This window comes from Oncorhynchus mykiss, chromosome 3 (assembly GCF_013265735.2).
Source record: "Oncorhynchus mykiss isolate Arlee chromosome 3, USDA_OmykA_1.1, whole genome shotgun sequence".
NCBI classification, from domain to species: Eukaryota; Metazoa; Chordata; class Actinopteri; order Salmoniformes; family Salmonidae; genus Oncorhynchus; species Oncorhynchus mykiss.
This window is the reverse complement of record NC_048567.1, coordinates 5509238-5522024: the sequence shown is the minus strand read 5'-3', so window position 1 is coordinate 5522024 and position 12787 is coordinate 5509238. Positions and strand designations below refer to the sequence as shown.

General features: G+C 46.1%; 1 protein-coding gene and 1 long non-coding RNA gene across 2 annotated transcripts in view; both read right to left on the bottom strand.

The window, feature by feature from the left end:
* LOC110493157 (collagen alpha-1(VI) chain) overlaps positions 1–12787 on the bottom strand; it is a 33033-nt gene that overhangs the window by 15099 nt on the left and 5147 nt on the right. Inside the window, exons 8-22 of the mRNA XM_036975427.1 lie at positions 11334–11387; positions 11132–11176; positions 10798–10824; positions 10608–10634; positions 10427–10471; positions 9306–9359; positions 4878–4940; positions 4723–4785; positions 4515–4568; positions 4342–4377; positions 3301–3426; positions 3061–3123; positions 2894–2956; positions 2762–2812; positions 2576–2611 (exon numbers count right to left, since the gene is read on the bottom strand). Of these exons, the coding sequence (XP_036831322.1) occupies positions 2576–2611; positions 2762–2812; positions 2894–2956; positions 3061–3123; positions 3301–3426; positions 4342–4377; positions 4515–4568; positions 4723–4785; positions 4878–4940; positions 9306–9359; positions 10427–10471; positions 10608–10634; positions 10798–10824; positions 11132–11176; positions 11334–11387 (807 nt within the window). The remainder of the gene's footprint in view (positions 1–2575; positions 2612–2761; positions 2813–2893; positions 2957–3060; positions 3124–3300; positions 3427–4341; positions 4378–4514; positions 4569–4722; positions 4786–4877; positions 4941–9305; positions 9360–10426; positions 10472–10607; positions 10635–10797; positions 10825–11131; positions 11177–11333; positions 11388–12787) is intronic.
* On the bottom strand, positions 1624–1934 carry LOC118944860. Its single transcript, XR_005040251.1, has 4 exons — positions 1898–1934; positions 1850–1857; positions 1680–1743; positions 1624–1639 (listed from the first exon to the last, which is right to left on the bottom strand). It is a non-coding gene; the product is annotated as an uncharacterized LOC118944860 (long non-coding RNA).

The following is a 12787-nucleotide window of genomic DNA, read 5'->3' as shown; positions in this document are numbered from 1 at the left end:
TCTGCCGGGCTAGGGTGAAGATCCAGCCAGGGCGGTTGGTGCCAGCCCTGCTCTCAAGATCTCCAGTACGCCTTCACGGTCCGGTCCATCCAGTGCCACCTCCACACACCAGCTCTCCGGTGGCAGCTCCCCGCACCAGGCTTCCTGTGCGTGTCCTCGGCCCTGTACCACCAGTGCCAGCACCACGTATCAGGCCTACAGTGCGCCTCGCCTCTCCAGCGCTGCCGCAGTCTCCCGCCTCTCCAGCGCAGCCGGAGTCTCCCGCCTGTTCGGCGCTGCCAGAGCTCCCGCCCCTCATTCCAGAGGCGCTAGAGCCCCTCATTCCAGAGGCGCAAGAGCTCCTCAGTCCAGCGCTGCAAGAGCCTTCCTCTCCAGCGTTACCGGAGCTTCCCGTCTGCCCAGTGCCATCTGAGCCACCCGTCTGCCCAGTGCCATCTGAGCCACCCGTCTGCCCAGTGCCATCTGAGCCACCCGTCTGCCCAGCGCCATCTGAGCCACCCGTCTGCCCAGCGCCATCTGAGCCACCCGTCTGCCCAGCGCCATCTGAGCCACCCGTCTGCCCAGCGCCGCCAGTGCCGCCAGTCTGCAAGCAGCCGCCAGTGCCGCCAGTCTGCAAGGAGCCGCCAGTGCCGCCAGTCTGCAAGGAGCCGCCAGTGCCGCCAGTCTGCAAGGAACCGCCAGTGCCGCCAGTCTGCAAGGAGCCGCCAGTGCCGCCAGTCTGCAAGGAGCCGCCAGTGCCGTCAGTCAGCCCACAGGCGCCAGAGCCCCTCAGCCCAGAGGCGCCAGAGCCCCTCAGCCCAGAGGCGCCAGAGCCCCTCAGCCCAGAGGCGCCAGAGCCCCTCTGTCCCGAGCAGCTGCCCCTCTGTCCCGAGCAGCTGCCCCTCTGTCCCAAGCAGCTGCCCCTCTGTCCCGAGCTGCCCCTCAGTCCAGTGGGGTCATTTAATAGGGTCACCGTGGTTAGGAGGCCACGGAAGCAGACAAGGTGGTGGACCAAGACTATGGTGAAGTGGGGGCCACGTCCAGCACCAGAGCCACCACCGCGGATAGATGCCCACCCAGACCCTCCCCAATAGGTTCAGGTTTTTTTTTGGGGGGGGGGGGGGGGGGGGGGGGGGTACTGTCACACCCTGACCATAGTTTGCTTTGTATGTTTCTATGTTTTGGTTGGTCAGGGTGTGATCTGAGTGGGCATTGTATGTTACATGTCTAGTTTGTCTATTTCTATGTTTGGCCTGATATGGTTCTCAATCAGAGGCAGGTGTTAGTCATTGTCTCTGATTGGGAACCATATTTAGGTAGCCTGTTTGGTGTTGGGTTTTTGTGGGTGATTGTTCCTGTCTCTGTGTTTGCACCAGATAGGGCTGTTTTAGGTTTTTTCACATTTCTTGTTTTGTTAGTTTATTCATGTATAGTGTCTATATTAAAGAACCATGAATAACCACCATGCTGCGTTTTGGTCCGCCTCTCCTTCACCTCAAGAAAATCGTTACACTGCAGGTCCTCTCAGACCAGGGTATCCAGACAGACAGACATTTAAACCTGCAGGTCCTCTCAGACCTGGGTAGATAGACAGACAGACAGACCTTTAAACCTGCAGGTCCTCTCACACCAGGGTATCCAGATAGACAGACAGACAGACCTTTAAACCTGCAGGTCCTCTCAGACCAGGGTATCCAGACAGACAGACAGACCTTTAAACCTGCAGGTCCTCTCAGACCAGGGTATCCAGACAGACAGACAGACCTTTAAACCTGCAGGTCCTCTCAGATCAGGGTATCCAGACAGACAGACAGACAGACAGACCATTAAACATGCAGGTCCTCTCAGACCAGGGTATGTAGATAGAGACAGACAGACCTTTAAACCTGCAGGTCCTCTCAGACCAGGGTATCCAGACAGACAGACAGACAGACCTTTAAACCTGCAGGTCCTCTCAGACCTAGGTATATAGATAGAGAGAGATATAGAGACAGACAGACAGACACAGACCTTTAAACCTGCAGGTCCTCTCAGACCAGGGTATCCAGAGAGACAGACAGACAGACAGACAGACAGACAGACAGACAGACAGACAGACAGACAGACCTTTAAACCTGCAGGTCCTCTCAGACCAGGGTATCCAGACAGACAGACAGACAGACCTTTAAAACTGCAGGTCCTCTCAGACCAGGGTATCCAGACAGACAGACAGACCTTTAAACCTGCAGGTCCTCTCAGACCAGGGTATCCAGACAGACAGACAGACAGACAGATAGACAGACAGACCTTTAAACCTGCAGGTCCTCTCAGACCAGGGTATACAGACAGACAGAAAGACAGACAGACAGACCTTTAAACCTGCAGGTCCTCTCAGACCTGGGTACATAGATAGAGAGAGACAGACAGACAGACGTTTAAACCTGCAGGTCCTCTCAGACCAGGGTATCCAGACAGACAGACAGACAGACCTTTAAACCTGCAGGTCCTCTCAGACCAGGGTATCCAGACAGACAGACCTTTAAACCTGCAGGTCCTCTCAGACCAGGGTATCCAGACAGACAGACAGACAGACAGACAGACAGACAGACAGACAGACCTTTAAACCTGCAGGTCCTCTCAGACCAGGGTATCCCTGTAAGAAGATGAAAGAAAAATCTGAAATAGGCAAATGAGGTCCATGGACATTTGTCCAGACAACGTTGATAAATCATACTTGTAACTAAGAATCAAAACATGAATGCCTACTTATTGCTCAGAAATTCACTGCTGAAGAAATACAGACCTGGAACCCTGGATATCCAGGTTGGCCTTCTCCCTGTGTTCCAGCATCACCCTGAAGAGAGAATCAAGATAATATTGTGTATTTAGAATATTAGCCTCATGATAAATCAGATAAGCTCTTCAATACACTCACCCTTTTCCCAATGGGCCCTGCATCTCCTGGTGCTCCTGCAGGCCCCCTGGGGCCCTTAACACCCTGGGGGGAGAGACCCTGGTCAAAACATGCATTGTAGTTTGCATGTGTTACCACGTGGTACAGCTGTGTCATCATCGAAATCATTAAATGACTGGCCATCGTACCGCAGGCCCGTAAGGTCCCGGCTCTCCTCTGTACCCTTTGAGCCCAGACACTCCACTCAGACCCTTTCAGGGGGAAGAAATGGAGAGAGGGGGTGCGACAATGACTGGAGGTAAAACATCAACCTATATTTAGCAATAGCCCATGAGAGAGCTAGCCTGTTCCCCAAGAAGGTGTTGGTGGAACCATATAAGAAAGAACAAGTGATCACACAGAGTAATAGAGGACCGAGGGACACTCACCTGTGAACCCACGTCTCCAGCCTGACCTTCATGACCCTGTGCTCCAGCAGAGCCTGTGTCACCCGTCTCCCCTTGACCACCTCTTATTCCTGGAGCACCTCTTAGTCCCCTCTCTCCCCCTACACCCTTAAGAGAGACAAATAGGAAGAGAGAGGGAGAGAGAGTGTCATGTGTGCTCCCTCTCCGGCCTCTAGGTCACCAGGCTGCTCTTTAAGGCGCACACCTGTCACCATTACGCGCACCTGCGCATCGTCAGACTCATCTGGACTCCATCACTTCCTTTATTACCTGCCCTATATATGTCACTCCCTTTGGTTCCTTCCCCGGGCATCATTGTTTCTATTTCATGTCTGTGTGCTGTTTGTGTTTCTTGTTTTGTATTTAGTTGTATTTATTTATTAAAACACTCACTCCCTGAACTTGCTTCCTGACTCTCAGCACACGTCGTTACAGAGAGAGAGAGGTCACCAGCTTGGATGTGAACAGCATTGTTCAGCTAAACAGCAACTTCCCATCGGTCAACAAGGCCATTTTACCATAATGTAAACATCAAAGTGTTTACAAAAGCTAAACCAACGTTTTTGTTTTCTTTTACAGTGATACAACTATTTAATTCAGCCATTTAGTCAATGTAGAGCAGGGATCATCAACTAGATTTCTTGAGCAGATTGTCGGGTGGACCGGAGCATAGTTACAAATAGAAAGCAAATTGACCTCAAGAAGCCCTGCTTACATTTGTATTCAATCACGTTTCTCTCTATCATGCGTGTGAATACTTGGGAACAGATTTCTTAAATTCCCTTGGAGCTGATTTCCTGTTGTCCAACAATAAAACATAATCAGATGTCACTTATTTTTTAGAAAACTTGGGGGGTCAAATAAAACCACCCCCGGGCCAAATTCGGCCCATGCACCATCAGTTGGGGTACCCTGATGTTCAGATATCTAGTAAGATATGTGTCTTCCTGTGTCAGATTATGTGGACAGTGTTCGTCCTGGTCCGGATGTTGTATTGATTCTAGAACTAGCTGAGTTCCAAACCTCTGTGCCTGGCGCTCCAGACGGTCCAAAGTCCCCCTGTAAAACACAGAAAGGTGGACAGGTGCCTGAGGTCATTGTCCAAATGTTATTGGTTATGGCATCATTTTTCCATTCAACTATAAAAAAAATACACCGATACATTTGGCCGTTTATCACAACTGGCACAACTTTACTTCGTCTCCTTGGTCACCCTTATTTCCAGGTCCTCCGATTGGTCCAGGCTCCCCCTACAGACACAGATGAAACAATACAGCCACACAGAAAAGCTATCCTGTGTGATAGATGGATGGATGATTGAATGATTGAAATTGATGATTGAAATTATTGATTGATTAATTAATTGATTTGATTAGTTGATAAATCAATACATTGATTGATTACCTTGGCTCCGTTGGCTCCAGACACTCCAGGAACCCCTGGCTCCCCAGGTGTTCCCATCTCTCCCTGTGGACAGGAAGGTCAAATAGAAACTTAAGTCACTCACACATTAAATAACGCAGAACAGACAATTAAGGTGCTGGGTATGACAGAGTTACCTTTTGTCCAGGTAATCCATAAGATCCTTCATCTCCTTTCTGCCCCAGAGGACCTGGCTCCCCCTATCAGAGGAAACAGTCATTACCAACATCAACCAGTCTGAACTTAAATATGAATACTTCAGATCAGAGGAAACAGTCATTACCAACATCAACCAGTCTGAACTTAAATATGAATACTTCAGATCAGAGGAAACAGTCATTACCAACATCAACCAGTCTGAACTTAAATATGAATACTTCAGATCAGAGGAAACAGTCATTACCAACATCAACCAGTCTGAACTTAAATATGAATACTTCAGATCAGAGGAAACAGTCATTACCAACATCAACCAGTCTGAACTTAAATATGAATACTTCAGATCAGAGGAAACAGTCATTACCAACATCAACCAGTCTGAACTTAAATATGAATACTTCAGATAGGAGGAAACAGTCATTACCAACATCAACCAGTCTGAACTTAAATATGAATACTTCAGATCAGAGGAAACTTAAACATGAATACTTCAGATCAGAGGAAACTTAAACATGAATACTTCAGATCAGAGGAAACAGTCATTACCAACATCAACCAGTCTGAACTTAAATATGAATACTTCAGATCAGAGGAAACAGTCATTACCAACATCAACCAGTCTGAACTTAAATATGAATACTTCAGATCAGAGGAAACAGTCATTACCAACATCAACCAGTCTGAACTTAAACATGAATACTTTAGATCAGAGGAAACAGTCATTACCAACATCAACCAGTCTGAACTTAAATATGAATACTTTAGATCAGAGGAAACCTAAATATGAATACTTCAGATCAGAGGAAACAGTCATTACCAACATCAACCAGTCTGAACTTAAATATGAATACTTCAGATCAGAGGAAACAGTCATTACCAACATCAACCAGTCTGAACTTAAATATGAATACTTCAGATCAGAGGAAACAGTCATTACCAACATCAACCAGTCTGAACTTAAACATGAATACTTCAGATCAGAGGAAACAGTCATTACCAACATCAACCAGTCTGAACTTAAACATGAATACTTCAGATCAGAGGAAACAGTCATTACCAACATCAACCAGTCTGAACTAAAATATGAATACCTCAGATCAGAGGAAACTTAAACATGAATACTTCAGATCAGAGGAAACAGTCATTACCAACATCAACCAGTCTGAACTAAAATATGAATACTTCAGATCAGAGGAAACTTAGACATGAATACTTCAGATCAGAGGAAACAGTCATTACCAACATCAACCAGTCTGAACTAAAATATGAATACTTCAGATCAGAGGAAACTTAAACATGAATACTTCAGATCAGAGGAAACAGTCATTACCAACATCAACCAGTCTGAACTAAAATATGAATACTTCAGATCAGAGGAAACTTAAACATGAATACTTCAGATCAGAGGAAACAGTCATTACCAACATCAACCAGTCTGAACTAAAATATGAATACCTCAGATCAGAGGAAACTTAAACATGAATACTTCAGATCAGAGGAAACAGTCATTACCAACATCAACCAGTCTGAACTTAATTATGAATACTTCAGATCAGAGGAAACAGTCATTACCAACATCAACCAGTCTGAACTTAAATATGAATACTTTAGATCAGAGGAAACTTAAACATGAATACTTCAGATCAGAGGAAACAGTCATTACCAACATCAACCAGTCTGAACTTAAATATGAATACTTCAGATATAACTAACAGCATGAATCTACTATTTATCTAGTATTATTCTATCCAAGTGGGTGACTGGTAAAGACTCCCAAACAAATAAACTCCCACTCATACCCCAATCAGATATAAACAAACAAAAGGATTGTTCTTATCCGCCTGGCTAATTACCCCAACCATGGCAGAAAAAACACACTCAAAATAACCCTGTCTCATCTTCTGATTTTGTTTGAACTGAATTGCTTTCAACAGCAGAATGAAGCACACCTGCTTTAACAGCAAAAAGGGAATGACTATGAAGTCTGCTGAGGACAGAGTTATGGGAATAATGTGTAGTATTGTAACTCCCTGTTTGCAGTACATGTCAGTCTCAAGTTTGCGGACGACACAACAGTGGTAGGCTTGATTACCAACAACGACGAGACGGCCTACAGGGAGGAGGTGAGGGCCCTCGGAGTGTGGTGTCAGGAAAATAACCTCACACTCAACGTCAACAAAACTAAGGAGATGATTGTGGACTTCAGGAAACAGCAGAGGGAACACCCCCCTATCCACATCGATGGAGCAGTAGTGGAGAGGGTAGCAAGTTTTAAGTTCCTCGGCATACACATCACAGACAAACTGAATTGGTCCACTCACACAGACAGCATCGTGAAGAAGGCGCAGCAGCGCCTCTTCAACCTCAGGAGGCTGAAGAAATTCGGCTTGTCACCAAAAGCACTCACAAACTTCTACAGATGCACAATCGAGAGCATCCTGGCGGGCTGTATCACCGCCTGGTATTGCAACTGCACCGCCCTCAACCGTAAGGCTCTCCAGAGGGTAGTGAGGTCTGCACAACGCATCACCGGGGGCAAACTACCTGCCCTCCAGGACACCTACACCACCCGATGTCACAGGAAGGCCATAAAGATCATCAAGGACATCAACCACCCGAGCCACTGCCTGTTCACCCCGCTATCATCCAGAAGGCGAGGTCAGTACAGGTGCATCAAAGCTGGGACCGAGAGACTGAAAAACAGCTTCTATCTCAAGGCCATCAGACTGTTAAACAGCCACCACTAACACTGAGTGGCTGCTGCCAACACACTGACACTGACTCAACTCCAGCCACTTTAATAATGGGAATTGATGGGAAATGATGTAAATATATCACTAGCCACTTTAAACAATGCTACCTTATATAATGTTACTTACCCTACATTATTCATCTCATATGCATACGTATATACTGTACTCTATATCATCGACTGTATCCTTATGTAATACATGTATCACTAGCCACTTTAAACTATGCCACTTTGTTTACATACTCATCTCATTTGTACATACTGTACTCGATACCATCTACTGTATCTTGCCTATGCTGCTCTGTACCATCACTCATTCATATATCCTTATGTACATATTCTTTATCCCCTTACACTGTGTACAAGACAGTAGTTTTGGAATTGTTAGTTAGATTACTTGTTATTACTGCATTGTCGGAACTAGAAGCACAAGCATTTCGCTACACTCGCATTAACATCTGCTAACCATGTGTATGTGACAAATAAAATTTGATTTGATTTGATTTTACTGACTAGCTCTGGCTCCTAGAGCGCTATTGGCTGCCAAGTGGTTCTTGGTTCGTGGGGGGAAAATTCTGGGAAATGATGAACGCTTGGTGTAACACTCCCAGAGTTTCACTGCAACTAGTCTAGGAGGTCATGAATACAGTAAGCTGTGGTGTGTGTGGGTGTGTGTGGTGCGTGTGGTGTGTGTGTGGGTTCGTGTGGTGAGTGTAGTGTGTGTGTGGGTTCGTGTGGTGAGTGTGTGGGTGAGATGGTGAGTGTGGTGTGTGTGTGGGTGAGTGTGGTGCGTGTGGTGTGTGTGGGTGAGTGTGGTGAGTGTGGTGTGTGTGTGGGTGAGTGTGGTGCGTGTGTGGGTGAGTGTGGTGCGTGTGTGGGTGAGTGTGGTGCGTGTGTGGGTGAGTGTGGGTGAGTGTGGTGAGTGTGGTGCGTGTGTGGGTAAGTGTGGTGCGTGTGGTGTGTGTGTGGGTGAGTGTGGTGCATGTGTGGGTGAGTGTGGTGCGTGTGTGGGTTCGTGTGGTGAGTGTGGTGTATGTGTGGGTGAGTGTGGTGCGTGTGTGGGTTCGTGTGGTGAGTGTGGTGTGTGTGTGTGTGGGTGAGTGTGGTGCGTGTGTGGGTGAGTGTGGTGAGTGTGGTGTGTATGTGGGTTTGTGTGGTGAGTGTGGTGTGTGTGTGTGTGGGTGAGTGTGGTGCGTGTGTGGGTTCGTGTGGTGCGTGTGTGGGTTCGTGTGGTGAGTGTGGTGTGTGTGTGGGTGTGTGTGTGGGTGTAGTGTGTGTGTAGTGTGTGTGGTGCGTGTAGTGTGTGTGTAGTGTGTGTGTGTGGATGTGTGTGGTGCGTGTAGTGTGTGTGTGGGTGAGTGTGGTGAGTGTGGTGTGTGTGGGTTTGTGTGGTGCGTGTGTGGGTTCGTGTGGGTTCGTGTGGTGTGTGTGTGGGTGAGTGTGGTGCGTGTGTGGGTTTGTGTGGTGAGTGTGGTGAGTGTAGTGTGTGTGTGGGTTTGTGTGGTGAGTGTGGTGTGTGTGTGTGTGGGTGAGTGTGGTGCGTGTGTGGGTTTGTGTGGTGAGTGTGGTGTGTGTGTGTGGATGAGTGTGGTGCGTGTGTGGGTTCGTGTGGTGACTCTGGCTACGTGACCTTGCATCACTCCTATAGACTTACCTCTGCCCCCTCGTCTCCTCTACAACCAGACAGGCCCATAACCCCAGAGTCCCCCTACAGAGAGAGAAAGAGAGAGGGCGACGTGGGAGTTTACTGCACATTTCAAGGAATAATAAGAGCATGTGTGACCTCACTGAAGGTTTCCAGAGAAACAGAACTCTCTAATGTACTTTGTAATCTGGGCCTACTACACAGTTTTTTGCTCTGAAAAACATCTGCTCTGGTTTGAGAAGCATGTCAAGGGATTCAGGACCCGAGGTGGAGGTGGGGGTGGGGACTGCCTTTAAGCTAAATCTTAAATTTTAATAATGTTTTGGTAAATATTTTTTTATTATTTGACTTTATTGATTTATATATATATTTTAAATATATATTTGTTTTATTTCAGAAAAAACAGTGTACAGACAAAAAGTATAGAAACAGACAATGATAACATATGCTTATTAGTGATAACATAGTTTTATTAGTGAATTTACATAGATGAATATGAAATTTTTCCATTAGCACAATTCGATTTATGAAGTAAAATAGTTTTTCTTTCTCCTTTTCATAGTTAAGGAACTTCCTGTCAAATCTCCCGGGGGGGGGGGGGGGGGGGGGGGGGGGGGGGGTCTAAAGGGATGTGACCATGAGGCTTTAGTGCTGAACATTTAGTCTATAAATCACCTATATGAATCATCTGGCTCATATCCACCATACAGCACCTGGATCGGTTTTAAGATAATTTTAATTTTTTTGGCACCCTGTTATGCTCCATATAGTGCCTCACGGGGATGGACAAAAGTATTGCTCTGTACTGTATAATAGGTCCAGAGCCTATGGAAGAAGGTACAGGTGTTACAAAATACTAACAGCCTTCAGCATGGGCTGAGCCATCCTTCGTCTGTATTTCATTCTCATCTTGTTTTTGTCTCAACCCCTCTAATAATTCTGGAATATGGGTGTATATAAAGGGAGACCTGTGAGGGCGAAGCCTGCATCCCTGTTTAATTGGTCACTCACACTTTACGAGGCCTTGATAGCCTTGTTTTTCTGTTTGTTAGTTTACAGAGTGATACTCTTGTTAAACATTTAATAATGCAGGGGCTGTGTGTTGAGTAAGAGGTAGAAAACAAACAAACCACAAGGCCATCCTTCCCGTCCACTCCATCCGCTCCTTTCTCACCCTAGAAACACATGGGTCACATGACTTCATTCCCACCACTGCAACTGGTTGAATTGGTGAGTATGTGACAATGTGCATGACTGAATGGATGGATGGACACATGAATGAATGAATGATGCATAAGATCAACAACATACCTTTTGTCCAGATGGTCCTCTCGGACCCTGTAGGGCAAAATAACGTTTGAACATTTTGACAGCTGAACCTATGGCTGTTGGATGATTTGATGTGATGTATTCTTTGTTTACATTATATACGTATGTACTACAAGGTTTATAAACACTATTATAATCACTATTACTCTCCACAAAATCGATGAGAGCTTACTCTGTCACCAGTAAGACCACGGTCACCCTGTAGAGAAAGAGAGTGACGAATATCAGAGTGTAGCTTCTAAGCACTTAATACAGATCCAGACAGTTAAAATTCCTGGTGTTGGAAACACTGGAAACATATGGCATATTTCAATACAGTTAAGTGAATGCTCATGGAACATTGCATTAGCTAACCTCATACAGCCAGACAAGTATGTCTCTAAATATTGCATTTACGCCATAGCTCTAAATTCTACCAGGCAATGTTACATTATAGCTAACCAGCATGTGTTATGAATAATCTAAAGTGGTACATATTTTTATTTTAGATAAATAATCACTCTGACCTTCTCTCCTCTGTGTCCTTGGGGCCCCTGGTCACCTGCATTCCCCTAGGTGACAAAGATATGATCCACATGTGATCCACATATGATCCACATTGCCTGTAGCCATAATCTGTAGCATCAAACAGGCTACAAAGCATAATGTCTCCACAGTCTACAGTCAGCAGACAGACAAGCTCATGTTCTGTAATGTGTCATATACTACCTTTGCTCCCAAACTTCCCGGTCTCCCGGCAACCCCCTGACGTCCTGGAGTTCCCTGAAAAAAAGAATCATATCTATTTCTCATTGTCATCAGTCAACCTCTTCCAGTGTTAGTCATTCTGAAGCAGAGTCTGAGTGAAGCCGTTTGTATAAACTGTGTTAAGCTACAGGAAGCTTCTATCCCCAAGCAATACGACTGATAAATAGATGACAAAATAGCTACATGGACTATCTGAGTTCACCTTGTATCTTTACTGAGCTTTTATTTTTATTTGTGTACTGTCTCTGTTCACACACACAGGGCCCTACACACACACACACACACACACACACACACACACACACACACACACACACACAGTCTCTGTTCACACGCACAGGGCCCTACACACACACACACACACACACACACACACACACACAGTCTCTGTTCACACGCACAGGGCCCTACACACACACACATACACACACACACACACACACTGTCTCTGTTCACACGCACAGGGCCCTACACACACACACACACACACACACACACACACACACACACACACACACACACACACACACACATACACACACACACACACACACACACACACACACACACACACTGTCTCTGTTCACACACACAGGGCCCTACACACACACACACACACACACACACACACACACACACACACACACACACACTGTCTCTGTTCACACGCACAGGGCCCTACACACACACACACACACACACACACACACACACACACACACACACACACACACACACACACACACACACACTGTCTCTGTTCACACGCACAGGGTCCTACACACACACACACACACACACACACACACACACACACACACACACACACACACACACACACACACACTGTCTCTGTTCACACGCTCAGGGTCCTACACACACACACACACACACACACACACACACACACACACACACACACACACACACTTATATCCTGTTGCCTAGTCACCTTACCCTTATATATATATATATATATATTTACCTCCAACACTACAATGTTCCTGCACATTGTAAATATGGTATTGGAACTGACCCTGTATATAGTATGCTTACTTACTTACTTATTGTTAGGTTTTGAGTTTGCAAGAAAGGCATTTCACTTTACTTGTGCATGTGACATTATACCCTTTCGCCCAAAATTCCCATTGAGACAGAGAAGAAAGTCTTGGACTTGCCAGACTGCCAGAAGTTGTGCACAGAACACGGTACTGTACAATAGAATCAATCAAACTAAGCTTTTTCAGTTCCACTACCTCCTCGTCTCCTTAATGCATTTCTTAGCTGGAACACACAAGAGCTGTGTTGACTAGCAGTGGGCTAGGCAGGCCATCTGGACGCCATGATTAGATCAGACACAGAGAAGGCCAGAGTCATTTGTCCCCATCAGGTAAACAGGGGCCTGGGGGCACGCT